The sequence below is a fragment of the Mytilus edulis genome, chromosome 8, assembly GCF_963676685.1.
Source record: "Mytilus edulis chromosome 8, xbMytEdul2.2, whole genome shotgun sequence".
In the NCBI taxonomy this organism is placed as follows: Eukaryota; Metazoa; Mollusca; class Bivalvia; order Mytilida; family Mytilidae; genus Mytilus; species Mytilus edulis.
The window spans coordinates 25,850,340-25,869,453 of record NC_092351.1 but is presented as its reverse complement, the minus strand read 5'-3'; the positions used below and the strand labels follow the sequence as shown (position 1 = coordinate 25,869,453).

The following is a 19,114-nucleotide window of genomic DNA, read 5'->3' as shown; positions in this document are numbered from 1 at the left end:
AGCCATGAGATGATTTAATGTATGCATATTTTTCTATGACATATTTTTATCATGATCTACTTAAAGTGGAAGAAACTCATTATATATTTTCTTTTCCAAGTGTAAGCCTGTTACAAGGTTTTCAAAAATTGAAAGTGAATATGTTAATAGCCAGAGCATTATTATGTAGATGTCATGTGTAAGTTACTTGCATATAGGGCACTAAGCTGTAGGGTAAATGTGACAAAAGCTATACCATATGTGTATGGAACTTTGCTATGATATTTATACAAATTATGTAAAAAGACTTGCATTTCTCATTTCTTATACTTAAAAGATGTATGATAACGTTATCAGTTCAACTTTTCTTTTAACCAGTACCTAAGATTTATAGAGCTCCAGATCAAACAGTGTCGTAGTAGTGGTATAGACTGTAAAATCCATGGGATGTCAATCATTGGACGTTTAAAGACAGACGAGGATGACACTGCTGCTAACTTCTCATTCCTAGCCTCTGACAGAGAAGATGATGAAGAGGAGAAAACTACGCACACAGGAACGAAGAAAAAGTCTAAAATAGGGGCTGGCAAGGAAATACAGACTCATGTGTTTGTCTGGGGACTCAATGATAAAGATCAGTTAGGAGGTCCAAAAGGCTCAAAGGTAAATAATTTCTAGAATAATTATGAGGGTAATTTAGGAGGCCCAAAAGGCTCCAAGGTATTTGGGCAACTAATTGTATGATCAGTTAAGAGATTCTAAAGACTTTGGACTATTTGATATGCTATACTGGTACAGTAGACTCCGGCCAATCGGATACCCAAAATGTCAGCTAAAAATATCCGATTGTCCGATATATTCAATTAGCCGATGAACGTATATTCCTCCAAGTTTTTTTTCAAAATTGACAGACACAACCCTAAGATACCAATAGCTATTATAGCTGCTTTATTAATGGAAATTTGTAACTAATCTCATTGTTTTTTCAGGTACAAGTTCGGATAATTCGGTTGATTGAGTAACAGATCAATCAGTTGATAATAATGTATTTTGTTTATCTGTCAGTCTATTGATTATTAATTATGTGTTGATTATCTGAATAAAATATGTACCATTTAAATAATGTGACTTGTTGTTTTTGCGTGATTTGTTTCATTTGTGTGTTAAAACAGGTAAAAGCTAAAAATAGCTATGAATTCTCGGAAGTAGGCCACAGGTAAATTCTATTAATAGCTACGAATTCATGCCGACTATAAACTTCTACCTGTAATCGTACTCGGATCTAATTTTCTACATTTTTTAGCTCACCTGGCCCGAAGGGCCAAGTGAGCTTTTCTCATCACTTGGCGTCCGGCGTCCGTCGTCGTCGTCCGTCGTCGTCGTCCGTCGTCGTCGTCCGTCGTTAACTTTTACAAAAATCTTCTCCTCTGAAACTACTGGACCAAATTAAACCAAACTTGGCCACAATCATCATTGGGGTATCTAGTTAAAAAATTGTGTCCGGTGACCCGCCCAACCAACCAAGATGGCCGCCATGGCTAAAAATAGAACATAGGGGTAAAATGCTGTTTTTGGCTTATAACTCAAAAACCAAAGCATTTAGAGCAAATCTGACATGGGGTAAAATTGTTTATCAGGTCAAGATCTATCTGCCCTGAAATTTTCAGATGAATCGGACAACCCATTGATAGGTTGCTGCCCCTGAATTGGTAATTTTGAGAAAATTTTGCTGTTTTTGGTTATTATCTTGAATATTATTATAGATAGAGATAAACTGTGAACAACAAAAATGTTCAACAAAGTAAGATCTACAAATAAGTCAACATGACCAAAATGGACTATTGACCCCTTTAGAAGTTATTGCCCTTTATAGTCAATTTTTAACCATTTTTCGTAAATCTTAATTATCTTTTACAAAAATCTTCTCCTCTGAAACTACTGGACCAAATTAAACCAAACTTGGCCACAATCATCATTGGGGTATCTAGTTTAAAAATTGTGTCCGGTGATCCGGCCAACCAACCAAGATGGCCGCCATGGCTAAAAATAGAACATAGGGGTAAAATGCAGTTTTTGGCTTATCACTCAAAAACCGAAGCATTTAGAGCAAATCTGACATGTAGTAAAATTGTTTATCAGGTCAAGATCTATCTGCCCTGAAATTTTGAGATGAATCGAACAACTCGTTGATAGGTTGCTGCCCCTGAATTGGTAATTTTAAGGAAATTTTGCTGTTTTTGGTTATTATCTTGAATATTATTATAGATAGAGATAAACTGTGAACAACAAAAATGTTCAACAAAGTAAGATCTACAAATAAGTCAACATGACCAAAATGGACTATTGACCCCTTTAGAAGTTATTGCCCTTTATAGTCAATTTTTAACCATTTTTCGTAAATCTTAATTATCTTTTACAAAAATCTTCTCCTCTGAAACTACTGGACCAAATTAAACCAAACTTGGCCACAATCATCATTGGGGTATCTAGTTTAAAAATTGTGTCCGGTGATCCGGCCAACCAACCAAGATGGCCGCCATGGCTAAAAATAGAACATAGGGGTAAAATGCAGTTTTTGGCTTATCACTCAAAAACCGAAGCATTTAGAGCAAATCTGACATGTAGTAAAATTGTTTATCAGGTCAAGATCTATCTGCCCTGAAATTTTGAGATGAATCGAACAACTCGTTGATAGGTTGCTGCCCCTGAATTGGTAATTTTAAGGAAATTTTGCTGTTTTTGATTATTATCTTGAATATTATTATAGATAGAGATAAACTGTAAACAGCAAAAATGTTCAGCTAAGTAAGATCTACAAATAAGTCAACATGACCAAAATGGTCTGTTGACCCCTTTAGGAGTTATTGCCCTTTATAGTCAATTTTTAACCATTTTTCGTAAATCTTAGTTATCTTTTACAAAAATCTTCTCCTCTGAAACTACTGGACCAAATTAAACCAAACTTGGCCACAATCATCATTGGGGTATCTAGTTTAAAAATTGTGTCCGGTGACCCGGCCAACCAATCAAGATGGCCACCATGGCTAAAAATAGAACATAGGGGTAAAATGCAGTTTTTGGCTTATCACTCAAAAACCAAAGCATTTAGAGCAAATCTGACATGTGGTAGAATTGCTTATCAGGTCAAGATCTATCTGCAACAACAAAAGAAAGAGAGTTTTTAACGACCTCAGCTGGCTATACAACCCTTGCACAATCAACTGAATTTTGCAGAAATCATTAATAGGATAGATTGCCCTTATATGATAATTTTTTATTACCTTTTTGGTTTTTTTGGCAAAGTGGGGGGGGGGGGGGGGGGGGGGGGTTGTGCAACAACAAAACTACTTCACAACTTTCTCATTACTTTGCATTTCTTGTTAGATAAATTTTACAAAAATTCTCCCCTGAAACAACTGTTGAATTTAAACAAACTTGGTTTAAATCACCACTAGGATATCCAGGGACCACTGTGTATGATGACCCTGCCTGCCCACATGGCTGAAATTAAACATAGGTTTCAAATGCACTTTTTAGTATTATATCTCTGAAACTAAACGACAGTACAACAGTTGCATTTATCATGCAACAATTGTAAATAAAAATATCAGGTGAGCGACACAGGGTCCTTGGACCCTCTAGTTTATTTATGAAATCCATTTCCAATTTCAAGTAATACAACTATGTTTATGATTATAAAATTGTAAAATTAATTTTGCTTTTCTATCTTATCTGTCGTGGTTCAAAATAAAAGGCTGAATATTATGTAAATTAGGAAAATGGTGTACGTGTGTACAAGTTACATAATTCTATTTCACCTGGGACATGCTATTGACACACGATTCCTTGTTTTTACACGGGACTTCTATATATATTTTAATAAATTGTTGAGAAAGAGGTACATTTCATTCATATTTAATAAACATTGATGAACATCACGCACAGTTTATCATTTTGTCGTGTCATTGTTTGTGAAGTAAATGACAACGATCACATTTGGATAAACACATAACAAACACATCTTGGGCAGAATATAATATCAAATTCATAAAATAAACAAGACAATAAGAAAAAAATGTTTTATTTGACTATGAAAGATCGTTTTTATTAATAAAATGAAACATTTCTGTACTGAAGTTTTCTTAATGGCGTAACTTCCGGCTTCATTTCCTGTCAAAAAAATATGAAATTATTTCAAAAATATTCAATTGTACATGGTTTTCACACATTTTCCATGAATATTCCTATCCAATTAGCCGATATATTCTAATAACCGATATTCGATTATCCGATGTATTTTGACTGAAATGTATAGGGAATGGTTCCGTGTTTTGAAATAATATTACAATAGCCGATATATTCGATTAACCGATATCCGATTAGGTGGAGTCTACTGTACTTAAATAAATATTTGGTAAAACATTATGTTTGGAACATTCCTATAAACAGATTATCAGTTTTAATTGTTTTGAATTCTAATTGGAAGACTAATTGAACCACTGTTTTCAAGAGAGAAAAAAAATAATATTATATAAATGGACATTTTTGTAGAACATAATAAATCTAAAATACATTTTTTATGAGACAATATATTGTATAATTTTTTTTCCAGATAAAACTACCATCTTTAAATGATTCTCTATCAACATTGAAATGTGTACAGATAGCTGGAGGATCCAAAAGTTTGTTTTGTGGTAAGTTTACTAACCCTAAATTTAAGTTAATACTGTTATTGGAAATGGGAATTTATTATGTATAGAACCAACATGATATGAATAAAAGGAAAAATGGATTAAATGTCGGTAATGCTTGAAACCACAACCAAACAATGCAAGATGAAATATGAATATGTAATGGTCACCACATTGTCTTCGACAATGAGTAGGCCCCCATGTCAGAAAAAAAGATACTGTGAGTTGAATTTTAAAGGTTAATGAAACTAATAATCAGATGCTTTAACTAAGCATGGGACAATCAATGGCTATGGTCAAGTTTCCTGTTCCAGCTGTAGTTGATATAGTTGTTATAATAATAATTTCTTTATATATCAGTCATATTGTTGGTGTGGATCTCTATACAAATGATTTTGATATATTTTTGAATTTCGATTTTACAATTGGATAAGCCACTTGGTTTAGATAGGAGAACATGAACTAATTCTATTGTATTTTCATCGTAGTTACCCAAGATGGTAAAGTCTATGCCTGTGGGGAAGCCACCAATGGTAGACTTGGTTTAGGAATCAGTACAGGAACAGTGTCTGTTCCCAAACTAGTGACGTCACTCAGTCAGTATGTTATCAAGAAAGTAGCAGTACATTCAGGTATAATTGATATTCTCATTAAAATGTTTGATTTTCAACATTTTACTGTTTTTCATAGAATATGTCTAAAATATGATCCTTGTTCATAAGACAAGTCTTAGTTATGCAACTCTCACTGAATATACTTGATATTGTGCTATTGTGATATTTTGGAAGTACATATGAAGAAACTAAATGTTTATCCATAATTGCTGTATAGCAGTCCATATTACATAATATTATTAATTCGGATATTTTAACAAATTTGATTCGTTTAGGGATAGTCACATGTTAAACTATATTTTCGAAGGTAGAGAGAAAACGGCGGATAGCAAAACGCATATTGACCTGCAAAAAGCATATTGCACGGTTATTTTTAGAATGTCTAAAAACCAATATACTTTGTGACGTCATGTAATGAATTTCAGAATATTGTTTAACGTTTTGAAACACATGATATCTGTGATCGATTATTTGATAAAAAAAATCTTCAAATACATAAGATGTTAAAAAAAATTAAATGAAATAACAACTAATATGTAATAATATGTAAGGAGACAATGTAATATCTATAAAATTCCACCTAAATGACGATTTTGATACAAATATGGTCAGAAATTAATAATATAACAAATATAGCCTTTGTATGAGGTCAATACAGGATATATCGACCCAAAGAAGTATATCGACCTCGGACTTCGTCCTCAGTCAATATACTTCTTTCAGGTCAATATATCCTTGCATCGACCTCATACAAAGGCTATATTTGTATAATGTACCTGCCTTTCTAGATTCAAAACTATATACATACTGCATACTCAGTATTAATAATGGAATGTTATTATTTCAGGAGGAAGACACTGTCTAGCTTTGACAACAGATGGCAAAGTTTTCTCCTGGGGAGAAGGAGATGATGGAAAATTAGGTCACTTCAGTAGATGGTAAAATATATATTACATTCTTTAATTTGTTATTTATTCATATGAAATATTTTCAATAAGACACAATAGATAGTAAATAATGGTGACTTTTTCCTTTAGAAATTAAGGTGGATAGAATTTGAAAATTATTTTCAAAATTGGTACCCAAGAATAATAATGAATCCACAGTATCTTATAAAATATATCCAACCTAAAACAATTAAATTTAAAAAATGTACATGTTCAATTTAGTTGATATAATTTTAAGGAACTGTGACAAACCAAGACTAATTGAAGCACTGAAGTCCAAGAGAGTGAGAGACATAGCCTGTGGAAGTTCTCACAGTGCTGCTATTACATCTAATGGGGATCTATATACATGGGGGCTTGGTGAATATGGTCGATTAGGACATGGAGACAACACAACACAGCTCAAACCAAAACAGGTATGGTATTGTCTCAACAGGTATATTTAGTTTGGATTAAAGTTAATCATTTGAAAGTTTTAATGAGTTAAAATTTTAAAAAAAGCAATCTATGAACAATTATATTATTAGTTTTCTCAGTTCTTCATACTTTTTTTATGTGGAACTTGTAAAGCCGAAAATAGGGTATGTGTTTTTCTCATTGTTAAAGGCTTCACACTTGCCTACTATTGCTTATATCCACTTTTCAGTTGAACTTGGAAAATATACCACATGCTCATAATTAAAGGTTATACGATACTCTATAGTTAAATCTGCATCATTTGGTCTCATTTCCTAATTTATGTAAATGATCATTAGCCATGAATATTACCATAAAATGATATACTTTTAATTTTCAGGTGAAAGCATTAGCCAGTCAGAGGGTCATACAAGTAGCCTGTGGCAGTAGAGATGCCCAGACGTTGACACTCACAAGTGAGGGGCGTGTCTACTCATGGGGTGATGGAGATTTTGGTAAACTTGGACGAGGTGGTAGTGAAGGTTGTAATGTCCCACATGAGATAGAAAGACTGAGAGACCTTGGAGTATGTCAGATAGAATGTGGGGCACAGTTCTCACTGGCTTTAACCAAAGCTGGACAAGTTTGGACATGGTAAGGAGTTTGTTCCTTTCCTTATAATTGTTTAAAGATTCATATATCTCGGTCCTGATACCCAGTTTGCCTTCTCAGTCTAACATTTATTAAAGATTAATTATGAACAGGGAGAATCCATGGATTTTGTGGGTTATGGTGATCTACAGATAAGTGTTCAATGTTATACAGATTTCAAAAAGGCTTATTACACAATTTAAAAATCATGATATCAAGTATGCACCCCGGGTATGCACTAAAATATATTTTTAACAAGTTATATTTTTGTTTTAGGGGAAAGGGTGATTACTTCCGCCTAGGACATGGGACAGATGCTCATGTCCGTAAACCACAGATGGTAGAAGGACTGAAATCAAAGAAGATTGTACATGTAGCAGTAGGAGCACTTCATTGTCTGGCTGTCACAGATAATGGACAGGTAAGTACAGGTGAAACTGTGGCAGCAGAAAAAGTAACTATGTGAGACCTTGTGGTAGTAAAGATGGTTAGATACCTCTGTAGTAGTAGTGGCTGTCACAGATATTGGACAGGTTAGTGCAGGGTGGTAACTATGGTGTCAAGAGAAAATACAAAGAGTTCATTGTCTAGATAAAGGATTGGTTTAAAAAAAATTATCCATTGGCAGTAGAATGTAGATGTCCATGTTGTATGTTGTAATTTAGAAATAAAAATAAGACAAAACCAAAAAATGAGACAATCAGAAATGATAAAGATAAACAATACAACAGCCAATAGAAGATAGATTTTACAAAAGACCACAAAATACTATTCAGAAAACTAGATACTGAGCATTTACACAAAAAACACCATAAGGGTGAACAGTGCCTTCTTGCTTAACAAGCTGGGGATAAGTGGTACGGTTGTACTGTAAAAGAGTTAAACAATATAAGATAAGCCATTTGTGTTGGTTTCAGTGTTGGAAATAAATATTTCAGGTTTTTGCATGGGGTGACAATGACCATGGACAGCAAGGGAATGGCACCACAACAGTCAACAGGAAACCAGCTCTGGTTCATGGACTGGAGGGATTTAAGATAACCAAGGTAGCATGTGGATCATCTCACAGTATAGCATGGGCTACTACTGATTTGTCAACACCATCTACACATGAACCAGTCCTGTTTTCTACATCAAGAGATCCATTAGGGGCAACAATTCTGGGTAAGTTTTCTGGTCTCTGATAATATGTACAGAGAACTTTGTGAAAAACATGCAATTTGTATCATTTTCATTTCGTAAAACTTTGATGGCTGGATCTCTCAAGGGACTGCCAAGAAAAAGAATAAGTCGTGTAATATCAATAAAACATAGCTGCTTTTTATAATACCCAATTAAGTCTCAGATATTAGTTTAACATTCATGTTATGTGATCTTATAGTTGTACTCTCCATACTGTAAATTATATTAGTGATTTTTCTGGCAATGATATTTTAACATATCTTCAAAATATACAATAAACTTATGAATTTTTTAAGATTATTAATTTTATTTTATTTGACAGGAATGAATGAAGGAAATTGTGATGATAACCATAACCAAACAGTGGCATTACCTATGCCTTCTATCAAGACTGCTCGTCCATCATTGGCTAAAATAATACTGTCTCAGGAATCAGATGCTGCAAAACAGCTGGCCCTGAACCATGTATTAACAGCATTACAAATAATTTATGCAAGGTAAATATTTGATAGGAACATAACAATATATTAATAACAGGATATTCATTATTACTTTAAGAAACACCTTTCAAAATATTTATGTTATTCCGAGAAAAAAGGTTTGGGAGAGTTGAACTCCACATGTTATATTTTTTCTGTGGTTAATAGTAGTGAAAAGAAAATACAATTCTAGTAATAAATTAAATGAAGATAAAAATTGAGGGTTATGGGGTATAAAACAAGGATCTTCCAACCTATCTCCTCCCAACATTTTGTCCTGAAGTATTCTAAGGTATTTTTAAATGTAACAAAATATTTAGATGTAATATGAATATTAATTTTACTTCTATATCATTAATTCAGTAAAAAGTTACATCAAGACACACTTGTCTAAGTAAGTAAAAGTGTCTTCTAATTGTTAATATGTTATATATTTCTTTAACAGGGAAGCAGTTGTCAGTTCTCTAACAAGAGAAATTCAAGCAGTACCAGTAACAGCAGAAACATTACAGAACCCTATCACCATATCTAACATTACACTAGAGGATAATTCATTAGCAGTATCACCAGAACCTGACACATCAACAACAGAACAACCAGAGGTATACGTTATATAAATTCTTAACATTTGCATATTTTTTGTTCAGAATTTTTGTATATTTTATATCATTGTGGTTCATATTACCAAAAAAATATAATTGGGTTGGATATAACCAAAACAAATCATTGTGCTTAATATTTATACAAAAAATAATTCTGTTTTTAAAATATTTATACGAAAATAATATTGCTGTTTATAACTGATGTAAATTGTTCACCATTGAGATAAAAACCAAATACAGTTTAGTCTCTTCTTTTTTTTTTTATAAAAATACTTCTATTTTTATAATTATCTCATCTGATCTAAATTATTTACTTGACGCTGCAACCAAGGCAATGATTGGAGATACACAAATTAATAAAAAAACATATGTATTTACAGAAAATATGTAAACCATTATAAATAATTTCATTCTGTTTTGTAGCACCCATATGGAGACCATTTTACATTCCCCAGCACACATAGCTTAGCTTACAAGGTTTCCCCAGCAACCAGTATCATGGTGGAAACTTTCACATCAGCAGATGAAGTAACCAGTACCATAGACACAATCAACACGGCCTATCCTCCAGGGTTAGATGATTTCACTAACAGACTGACAGCTGATGATGCTAGGGTCCTGGTAGACTTGCTGAAGTTGTCTGTAGCCTTGAGAGTTGGTGAGAAAGGAAAAGAAAGCTTGTCTGACATTCTGACTTGTCTGGGAAAGGCTTATCCTTCTGTAAGTTTCTCACTTTGACATCTCAAACTGATTTATGAAGCTTATTTTAAAAGGTTACACTTATAGAATTATTATATTTTTTTAATGTTTATGGTTTTAAGGTTTTAAGATATTTGCCAATTAGGGTTTTAACTGAACAAGGAAATTTGAATGTGCAAGTACGTGTGGTGTTTTAATTCTATTTTCTCAATTATCAGAAATGTAGTTGTGCATGTTTTTGGACTGTTTGCATGCATTCATGTGGAAACAATTTAAATTAATTCGAGGATGAAAGATTCTTAAAAATATAGAAATTTCTCCTTTTATGTGTTTTTAAATCTAAGATTCTGTTTCTCTTAAAACTAAGTTTGTTTTGAACTTATACAAATTTGCATGCCTACTGAAATTGATTTTGTTTACACAGTAACAGGCTAGGGTAAGTTATTATCCACTGCATTATTTTTTTTTAAGGTTGCTGAAATGTTATTAGAGTTATGTGTGACTGAGTTGGAGGATGTTGCTTCTGACAGGGAAACTGGTAGAGTAGCAGCTAAACCAGTTGTACAAGAAAGTACACATCCATATACAGATGACACATCACTAACAGGTCATGTTAAAATTCCAGGTAAGTCAACTGTAACATCAGTAGTCATTTGTGTTGGAATGGTGGATTTTATGTAAATGTGTAGATTGTAGCAATATAGATGGATAAACATTTTGGTTTTTGGCGCTAATTTTGTTTTATTGCAAAATAGGGTAAAATAACCCACACAAGCAATAATGCATTAGGTGGTGATGTTTTGATGATTGTAATAACATTTATATCCATTTTCTAAATCTTATTTTTTGAACGGTAATTGGTCTAAACTGTTCATCTTCAGTGATCACTAACCTTTCACTGAGGTTATTATTTTGAATCATGCATTTGGCAAGGTGTATTTGACTCGAATCGTATTAGGATTGCCTGCTGGAGGTTGTTGGTTTGTTCCAGTTACATTGGCTACCTCCACCAATGAAAACTTTCTGCATGAAATAGCCAAGCCTAGTAAAAGTGGCGTTAAACTCCAAAAATCAATCTATAAATCAGTCATGAATAAGTTGTTTGAAGATAAATTTAAGTATCATGCATAGATAAATAAGTATTGTTTATTTAAAATATTTCTAATATACAAGTCTAAAATTTCAGGTGCTGAGGCTTTGAGAGTTGAGTTTGATCGTCGTTGTTCTACAGAGAGACGACATGATCCTCTGACAATAATGGATGGATCTGGTCATACAGTTTCTGTTAGATCAGGTAAATTTGTACATTTCATGGTATACCTGTGTATAATATGAAATGCTTCTTGTTTAAAAAATAAATGATTCTTTAATTAGGTCTTTTATGATTTTAGACTTACTTCAAATATAAAAATTTGTAATGCAAGCAAAAAGAATGCTTGATTTAGAAAATCAAAAAAGTATAAAATTTATTGAAAAGGAATTATTAGAATTATTTAATTTGAATAAAAGGAATTGTGATGGACATTTATCAATGCTACATCAACCCAGTTAATTACACAATCCCTCCAAAAGATATCTTGATATCTTACATTTATATAATTGATATCCTACTATGCATAATTTTCATGTAATACTTTAAAGAATATTTGTTAAACAGGAAGAGAATGGACTGACTGGTCACAGGAGTTGAGAATACCTGGAGACGAGTTACGATGGAAGTTTACCAGTGACGGGTCTGTCAATGGTTGGGGATGGTGTTTTACAGTTTATCCCATCATGCCATCAGCGACACCTATGGACATTTTATCTGATAGGACAATTCTGTCTCGTCCATCTATAGATCTAGTCACATGTTTATTAGACTTTAAATTAGATCTGAGTTTAGATAAAGAAGTAGTGAACAGACTGGCTGCTGCTTTAGCAGCTTGTGCTCAATTAAGTTCACTTGGTAATTCCTTTTACATATATGTGACAATATTATAATATTATATAGTAAGGAATGAGATTTTACAAATTAAGTGAGGAATAAGATTTTACGACTTAACTAATTTGTTTAAAAGTACAAGACAACCTATCTTAAAATCAAGCTTAGTTCTCCTAGTATAAGGTTTTATTATCTTAAAATTTTGAGATATATTTGATCTACATGAAAGAAAAATGAGTTAAAAGAACAATTTCTATATTCAAATTATGATGGTGTTATTTTTAACCTAAAAAAAGTGTATAAATATACATGTAATAAACTTTAATATAAAGATGCATTTTTTTCAAGAGAGATATTTCACTCATTGTTTTGAAAAGTGCAGAAAAACTTTGTTTTCAGAATAACAAAACAACTAGATATATAACTGTGATCTAACTGTTAAAAAAAATAATTGAAAAATAAATATCTCCTAGTCATAAACATTTTAGTATTTATAACTTAGAATAAATTTTAGTTAAAAGATAGATGTGAAAAGAGATAATTAATATTAATTTTAATAAGGTGGTGTAGTATGATTGCCAATGATACAACTAATTACGAAAGTTAAAATGAAGATGATGTTAGCAATTACAGGAAAATGTAATTTTATTTTGTTTTGTTTGGTGCTGGGCAATGATTTTTTACTTTATCAGGTGCTGGACAATGAATTTTAACTTTATTTTGTATTGTTAGGTGCTGGACAGAGAATGTGGGCATTACAGAAGTTAAGGACATTGATAAGTGCTAAATCCTCAGATCAGTCACTAAATGTAAATGCTTTATTATCTAGTCCTAGTTCTGACACACCTGACTCTGACACATCACAGAAATCATATGTAAGTATATATTACACAACAGAGCATTATACCTATTTATATCTTGGGTAAATTATGACGCTGTGATTGTTTTTACGCCCCTATGGATTTGTAGGTGATTAGTTAATCTCAAATGAGGTTCATGACGACACGTCTACTATTAATAGTGATTTCATCTCTTGATGTTGTGTTTCATTGTTTATTTTACATCAAAACGCAGCAGGAAAAGTGCTGTGTGCGATAAATTTGTTATATGGTTCATTACTGACCCCTACGGACCATAGAGGGTGAGCAAAATCCATAGGAGATTAGGTCTTCAGCCTCACCCCCTATAGATTTTACTGACCCTCTATTGATCTGTAGGGAGTCCATACAACTTTAGTAGAATACCAGCAAAAAAATCTTTACCAATGATCTATAAATGTATAATTCTTATATGATTTGCATATCTATAAATACTTAAATTGGATTGGTCAGTTAGAATTTTTCTCTTAGTTTATACTTCGATAAACCATGTTTCCGAAACTACATTCATAATCTATTCATGCGCGATACACAAGCTTGCAGGGATCCCAGGATTTTCACCAAATTGAGATTAAAAAACAAATGCACAACAGTTGTGTCTCTTCAAGTGCATAAATAACAAAAAAACAAAAACAAAAAAAAATGCACTAAAGCTTAGAAAATGTGTAAAATTTAAATTAAAATAAAATTCTGCAAAAATTCATGAATAATTTGGCGAATTTACGTCATGGCAAAACACAACGTCATACGAATGGAAACTTTCATTGGAAAGATTATTTCGTTACTTGAACGCTTCAAATTCGGATAATATCTCATTAATATGAAGGTTTGGAGGTAGGTGCCATTTTATTTTAGATTACATTGCACTTTTGAACATTTATGGATTTTAGAAAGTTAATATGGTGGCCAACTCCTTAGTCACGACATGTCAATTGTGTATTTGATGGTCATTAAAGTAGCGTTTACACAAAAAAAATGTTAATTAAAAATCGCTGTTATCTGGCTTAAGAATTATAAGGATTGTTCGGACTTTTATTCAGTTTGTGAGTTAATCGCCCCGGTTAACACATCAATAACCTCTAGAAAAAATGTGTTTATTCTATAATAAATATCAAGTCTTTCCAATAAATTGATTTAGAGGCTGAGGGTATCAGCTGTTCACAACAAGTGCCTATTCACCACTTGCTTATAGAATAATTAGAAGTAACGATTATTTATTATATAATGAAATGTATGTGAAATAGATATGATGATTATCTTATTAAAATCAACATGATCAATGTACGTACAGCTGTTAAAAACATATCAGATAAAATTTTAAATAATTGCAAAATTATTTGTTTATTGGTATTCAATGGGTTTTTTTTATGAATAATTGGTCAACAGGTGTTGTAAAAGTATCAGATATATATTATAAATCAATGGTAAAATATTTATCTATTGGTATTTAAAATGTCAGTTAATGAAAAATGGTCATTTGATTAATATTGAAATTCTAAATCATCATTATTAAAATCAAAGTCACAGTATCAAATTACAGCTGTTGTAAAGGTATCAGATATGATCTAAATCAATGGTAAATTATTCATTTCTTTAGAATCAAATGTTAATTAATTGTCATTTGATTTTATCAAAATTCTACATCAATGTAGAACTAGTAATTTTATTGGGTATAAAATTCTCAGTTTAGATAGATATTTGGAAATTCACACACAAATTATAAATCCCATGAAAATTGTATTTGAGAAAACCAGTCTTTACCAAAGTTTTTCATAACTTAGCTTTGTTTTAATTATACAATGTATATTTTTTTTTTATTTTGAGAAATTACTAAAAATATGCATTACAACAGTTTTAGACATGATTAACTGTTTAAAGAATTTGTATTTTTTCCTGGGGTCTGGTTTGTGTAAGGGGTGATGTTAACAGGTTTTTGATTTAAGGAAGGGTGGATTTGACAGATTTTTGTGTAATTTAAAATATATGTCAGCATACTTTCTTTAACACTAGAAATATGTCAAGCTTTTAGTAGCCATGAGTTTAAAGAATTGTGAATAAATTTGATAGAGACTATCAAAGACATGTCATCAAAACAAAAAACAATGATGCAAAAAAAAAAGGACAGTTACATATAACAAATGACAGCCACTTACATAATTCTTGTCTACAAATGTAAATATTATGAATTGATATTTTACTTTGGACGCACAAACTTAATAAAATAAACATTTTTAGGCTTTGAATGGCACTGCAGTACATTCACTAGTTCAGGGTTTACCAGAAGCTTTACAGAGACAATATGAATACGAGGACCCTATTGCCAGAAGTGGAAAACATTTAATGCATAGTCCATTCTTTAAGGTAACATAGCAAAACAGTCCAAATTTTAAATGTTCAAACAAGGAATTATTTGAATTGGAATAGTTAATTACTTGATAATTTATATTTTAACTGACATCTACATTTTAGAAAGGAGAACATTGATTGTAATTGATGTATTTGTTAAAATTAAGTTATTTTACGTTAACTTACACTCTACATGAGTCTCTCTTTGAATTTAAATATGAGACAGCTTAATCGAAAACACATACAGACTTGGTTTACAACAATTTTAGACAACGCGCTATTTTGTATTTGTATATTTTTAATTTTATAATTGAATTTGACAGGTGCTTGTAGCATTAGCTTGTGATTTGGGATTAGATACACTACCTTGTTGTACAGAGGCTCACAAATGGACATGGTTTAGACGATACTGTATGGCTGCTAGAGTTGCCATCTCAATAGTCCATAGAACACAATTGCCTGTACCATTTGCTGATGAAGTTCGGAAGAAGATACAAGACTTGGCGGCTGATGGGGAAGAAATGACCAGAAAACATGAAGACCATCAAATATTCAAAATAGAACAAGATGAACAATTGTTAATATGGCTCAATAGGTTTGTTTATACTTGATCTTAAAATATTTTACTGGCTAGACAAGGGTTGTTTTCTACTTGGTATCACAAGATACATGCATTTGATATTGTTTATCTTATATAAAGGTTATTGTATAGATAGGTTGAAAACATAAAAGTATGTTTTAATTCACACATATTCAGCCATAGAGGGTGTTATGTTGAGAACTGCTTCTTGGTAAGAATAAATATGTGTTATGAGTGTTCTCAATACTGGTGATATTTGTAATATGAGATCTACTGTCTTAGAAATGATTACCTAATTGTAATTTAAATGATAAAATAAAAGGTCTTGATAATAAACACAAGGCAGTATATTTGAAAAATTAAATGCCTCACAAAAGTAGTGAAATACTATTTATTTAATTCTTTAAAAAAAATTTAAAATAAAGTTTTTGTTTGAGAATTTTTAATTGACAATGTTCTGATATTAATTACAGGAAACCAGAAGACTGGACCTTATCATGGGGTGGCAGTGGACAAATCTGGGGATGGGGTCATAATCACAGAGGTCAGCTAGGTGGAGTTGAAGGGGCAAAGGTCAAACTACCAGTTGGTTGTGAAGCATTAGCTACCCTTCGACCTGTACAGATGATTGGTGGAGAACAAACATTGTTTGCCGTTACTGCTGATGGCAAGGTAATAAAAATGTCCTGTTCATATTTCTTAAGAATACCAAAAAATATTGTTGATAGATATAAGATGATGTGGTATGAGTGCAACTCTCCATCCAAATGACAATTTATAAAGTAAACCATTATAGGTCAAAGTTAGGTCTTCAACACAGAGCCTTGGCTCACTCCGAACAGCAAGCTATAATTTGTTTATTTATACACATATCAAAATGGTAAAACCAGGAGAAAATTTGTATATAAAAAAAAATGGGTACTGTGTTATGGAATATTGCATCAGTTAAATATGATTTTAGATCATTCTAAAGAATAGATTAATTTAAACTTATTAGATCTGATATATAACTTGTATATTTTAGGTGTATGCTACAGGATATGGAGCTATAGGTCGACTTGGTATAGGTGGGACAGATTCTGTAGCTCATCCTACATTATTAGAATCCATACAACATGTGTTTATAAAGAAGTTAGCTGTTAACTCTGGTGGTAAACATTGTCTGGCTTTGTCAGCTGATGGAGAAGTTTACTCATGGGGAGAAGGAGAAGATGGGAAACTTGGTCATGGAAATAGGTGGTGAGTATAAGTACTCTTCAGGAGTAATCTTTGATAGTAGGAATTTCAAGGTCACTTACAATTTTGTACCATGGCAGTTTACCTGCGAATTGGCCATCACACATCAATGGAATGGTACACAAAATATACGTAAAATTGAAATTTTTTATCCCAATAATCATACAATTTTACAATATTTACATACTAGTCAAACCATGCTTGGCACTCGTTTTTGGTTTATTTTTTGCAAAAAATGTGTGACATACCCACATTTGTTGGTAGTCCAAATTTTTACTTGTTTTATTAATTTTCTAGTACATGTGATAGACCAAGAGTTATTGAATCTCTGAGAGGAAAAGAAGTGAATGACATTGCAGCAGGAGGTGCACATAGTGCTTGTATAACAGCCAATGGGGAGCTGTATACATGGGGCAAAGGTCGTTATGGCAGACTTGGTCATGGGGACAGTGAGGACCAATCAAAACCTAAGTTGGTAGAGGCCCTGAAAGGATACAGGGTAATTGATGTGGCATGTGGAAGTGGTGATGCTCAAACCCTGTGTATTACAGATGATGATAATGTATGGTCATGGGGTGATGGAGATTATGGAAAATTAGGTAATTACCATAAAAAGTATTAAATAGGGATATGCTACCATAAACATGTTCTCTGTATATTCTCTGTTGTCAACCTTAGGATTAATGTATTTGCTTTGTAAAAACAACATACCAGAGTAGGGTTATGCATCGTTTAAAAAGAAAGATAAATATACATGTAGTTTACATACATGTGATGGACTGTGAAACTCAGATCAGGAGATTTGGAAATTTTGGTCAGGAGATTAGGACTCAGATCAGGAGGTTTTTTACTGACATTAATTTTGTTGTAAATGTAACCGTATGATGTAGAAATTGTGTTTTTTCTTCAAATTTCCATCAAATTGTAATATGTTCATAGTACCCTTATTGCCTTTCTATTTGAATGAAATAAAATATTAAGAAGAATCTGTTTCTTGTTTTGTTTCTGTTTTTGATAAATGATTGTTCACTGCTTGCAAATAAATCATTATATTTATTTATCTTATCTGTATAGATTTGTATTCATGTCTCCATCTCCTTATCATTGGTAACTGTATAGACAAATAAGAAAGAAATATGCTATACATGTATATTTGCAACATCATAAATTAATTAAAAAAATAACAAACACTAACAATAATACTGCATGGCTTTTAAGCATTATGAAAGTCATATTTCTAGAAAACTTAAAAACTTTTAAAAACAGTGTAAAATGTTTTGCTGTCTCTAGCTAAAACAATAAAATCTTATATATATATACTAATATTTACTTTTTTATTAAACTAACTAGGATTGATATTTAGTTTTAATTACACCTTATGTAAGAATCCGGGGTTTTGATTGGTTGATAGCCAGTGTATTTTTTACCAATTTACTGTTATCAAATGAATATCGTTCATTTTTAACGCCGCCGGGGTATTTGCTAAAAGGATATGCCTATTTTACCCTCTCTGCCGTGGTATTTGCCAAAAAATACTCTATCCGACTGGACGCTTGTAAAGTCACGATCATCAATGCATTTTAGTACATTAACATTCGGTGTAATTAAACAGATATATCATGTTCTTGAGGGGTATTTGCGAAAAATACCAGTCTTGAGAATGAATTTCCCTCGCCTTACGGCTCGTGAAATTTAACATTCTCTCGACTGGTATTTTTTCGCAGATACCCCTCCTTAACATGATATATTTGTTCAAAATGAACTGATGTTGAATTCCATATACATATATATATATGGAAGTTTTTAACGACCTTGACTGGCTATACAGCCCTTGCACAGTTGGCCCTGGCTTGCGCCTTTTTGGGCATTAAATAATTTAATTTTACCATATACACTCATCACACAGATTT

The 19,114-nt window shown here is 32.1% G+C and overlaps 1 protein-coding gene across 6 annotated transcripts in view; it reads left to right on the top strand.

Moving 5' to 3' along the window:
- LOC139485190 (E3 ubiquitin-protein ligase HERC2-like) overlaps positions 1-19,114 on the top strand; it is a 111,667-nt gene that overhangs the window by 80,957 nt on the left and 11,596 nt on the right. For all 6 annotated transcript variants that reach the window (XM_071269436.1, XM_071269435.1, XM_071269438.1 and 3 more), the window contains 20 exons: positions 358-642; positions 4,592-4,673; positions 5,159-5,302; positions 6,132-6,222; positions 6,470-6,647; positions 7,028-7,281; positions 7,555-7,699; positions 8,217-8,442; positions 8,783-8,957; positions 9,385-9,541; positions 9,965-10,261; positions 10,712-10,865; positions 11,427-11,534; positions 11,898-12,188; positions 12,897-13,039; positions 15,278-15,403; positions 15,712-15,983; positions 16,442-16,640; positions 16,993-17,207; positions 17,502-17,803. In XM_071269436.1, coding sequence (XP_071125537.1) covers positions 358-642; positions 4,592-4,673; positions 5,159-5,302; positions 6,132-6,222; positions 6,470-6,647; positions 7,028-7,281; positions 7,555-7,699; positions 8,217-8,442; positions 8,783-8,957; positions 9,385-9,541; positions 9,965-10,261; positions 10,712-10,865; positions 11,427-11,534; positions 11,898-12,188; positions 12,897-13,039; positions 15,278-15,403; positions 15,712-15,983; positions 16,442-16,640; positions 16,993-17,207; positions 17,502-17,803 — 3,844 coding nt within the window. The remainder of the gene's footprint in view (positions 1-357; positions 643-4,591; positions 4,674-5,158; positions 5,303-6,131; positions 6,223-6,469; positions 6,648-7,027; positions 7,282-7,554; positions 7,700-8,216; positions 8,443-8,782; positions 8,958-9,384; positions 9,542-9,964; positions 10,262-10,711; positions 10,866-11,426; positions 11,535-11,897; positions 12,189-12,896; positions 13,040-15,277; positions 15,404-15,711; positions 15,984-16,441; positions 16,641-16,992; positions 17,208-17,501; positions 17,804-19,114) is intronic.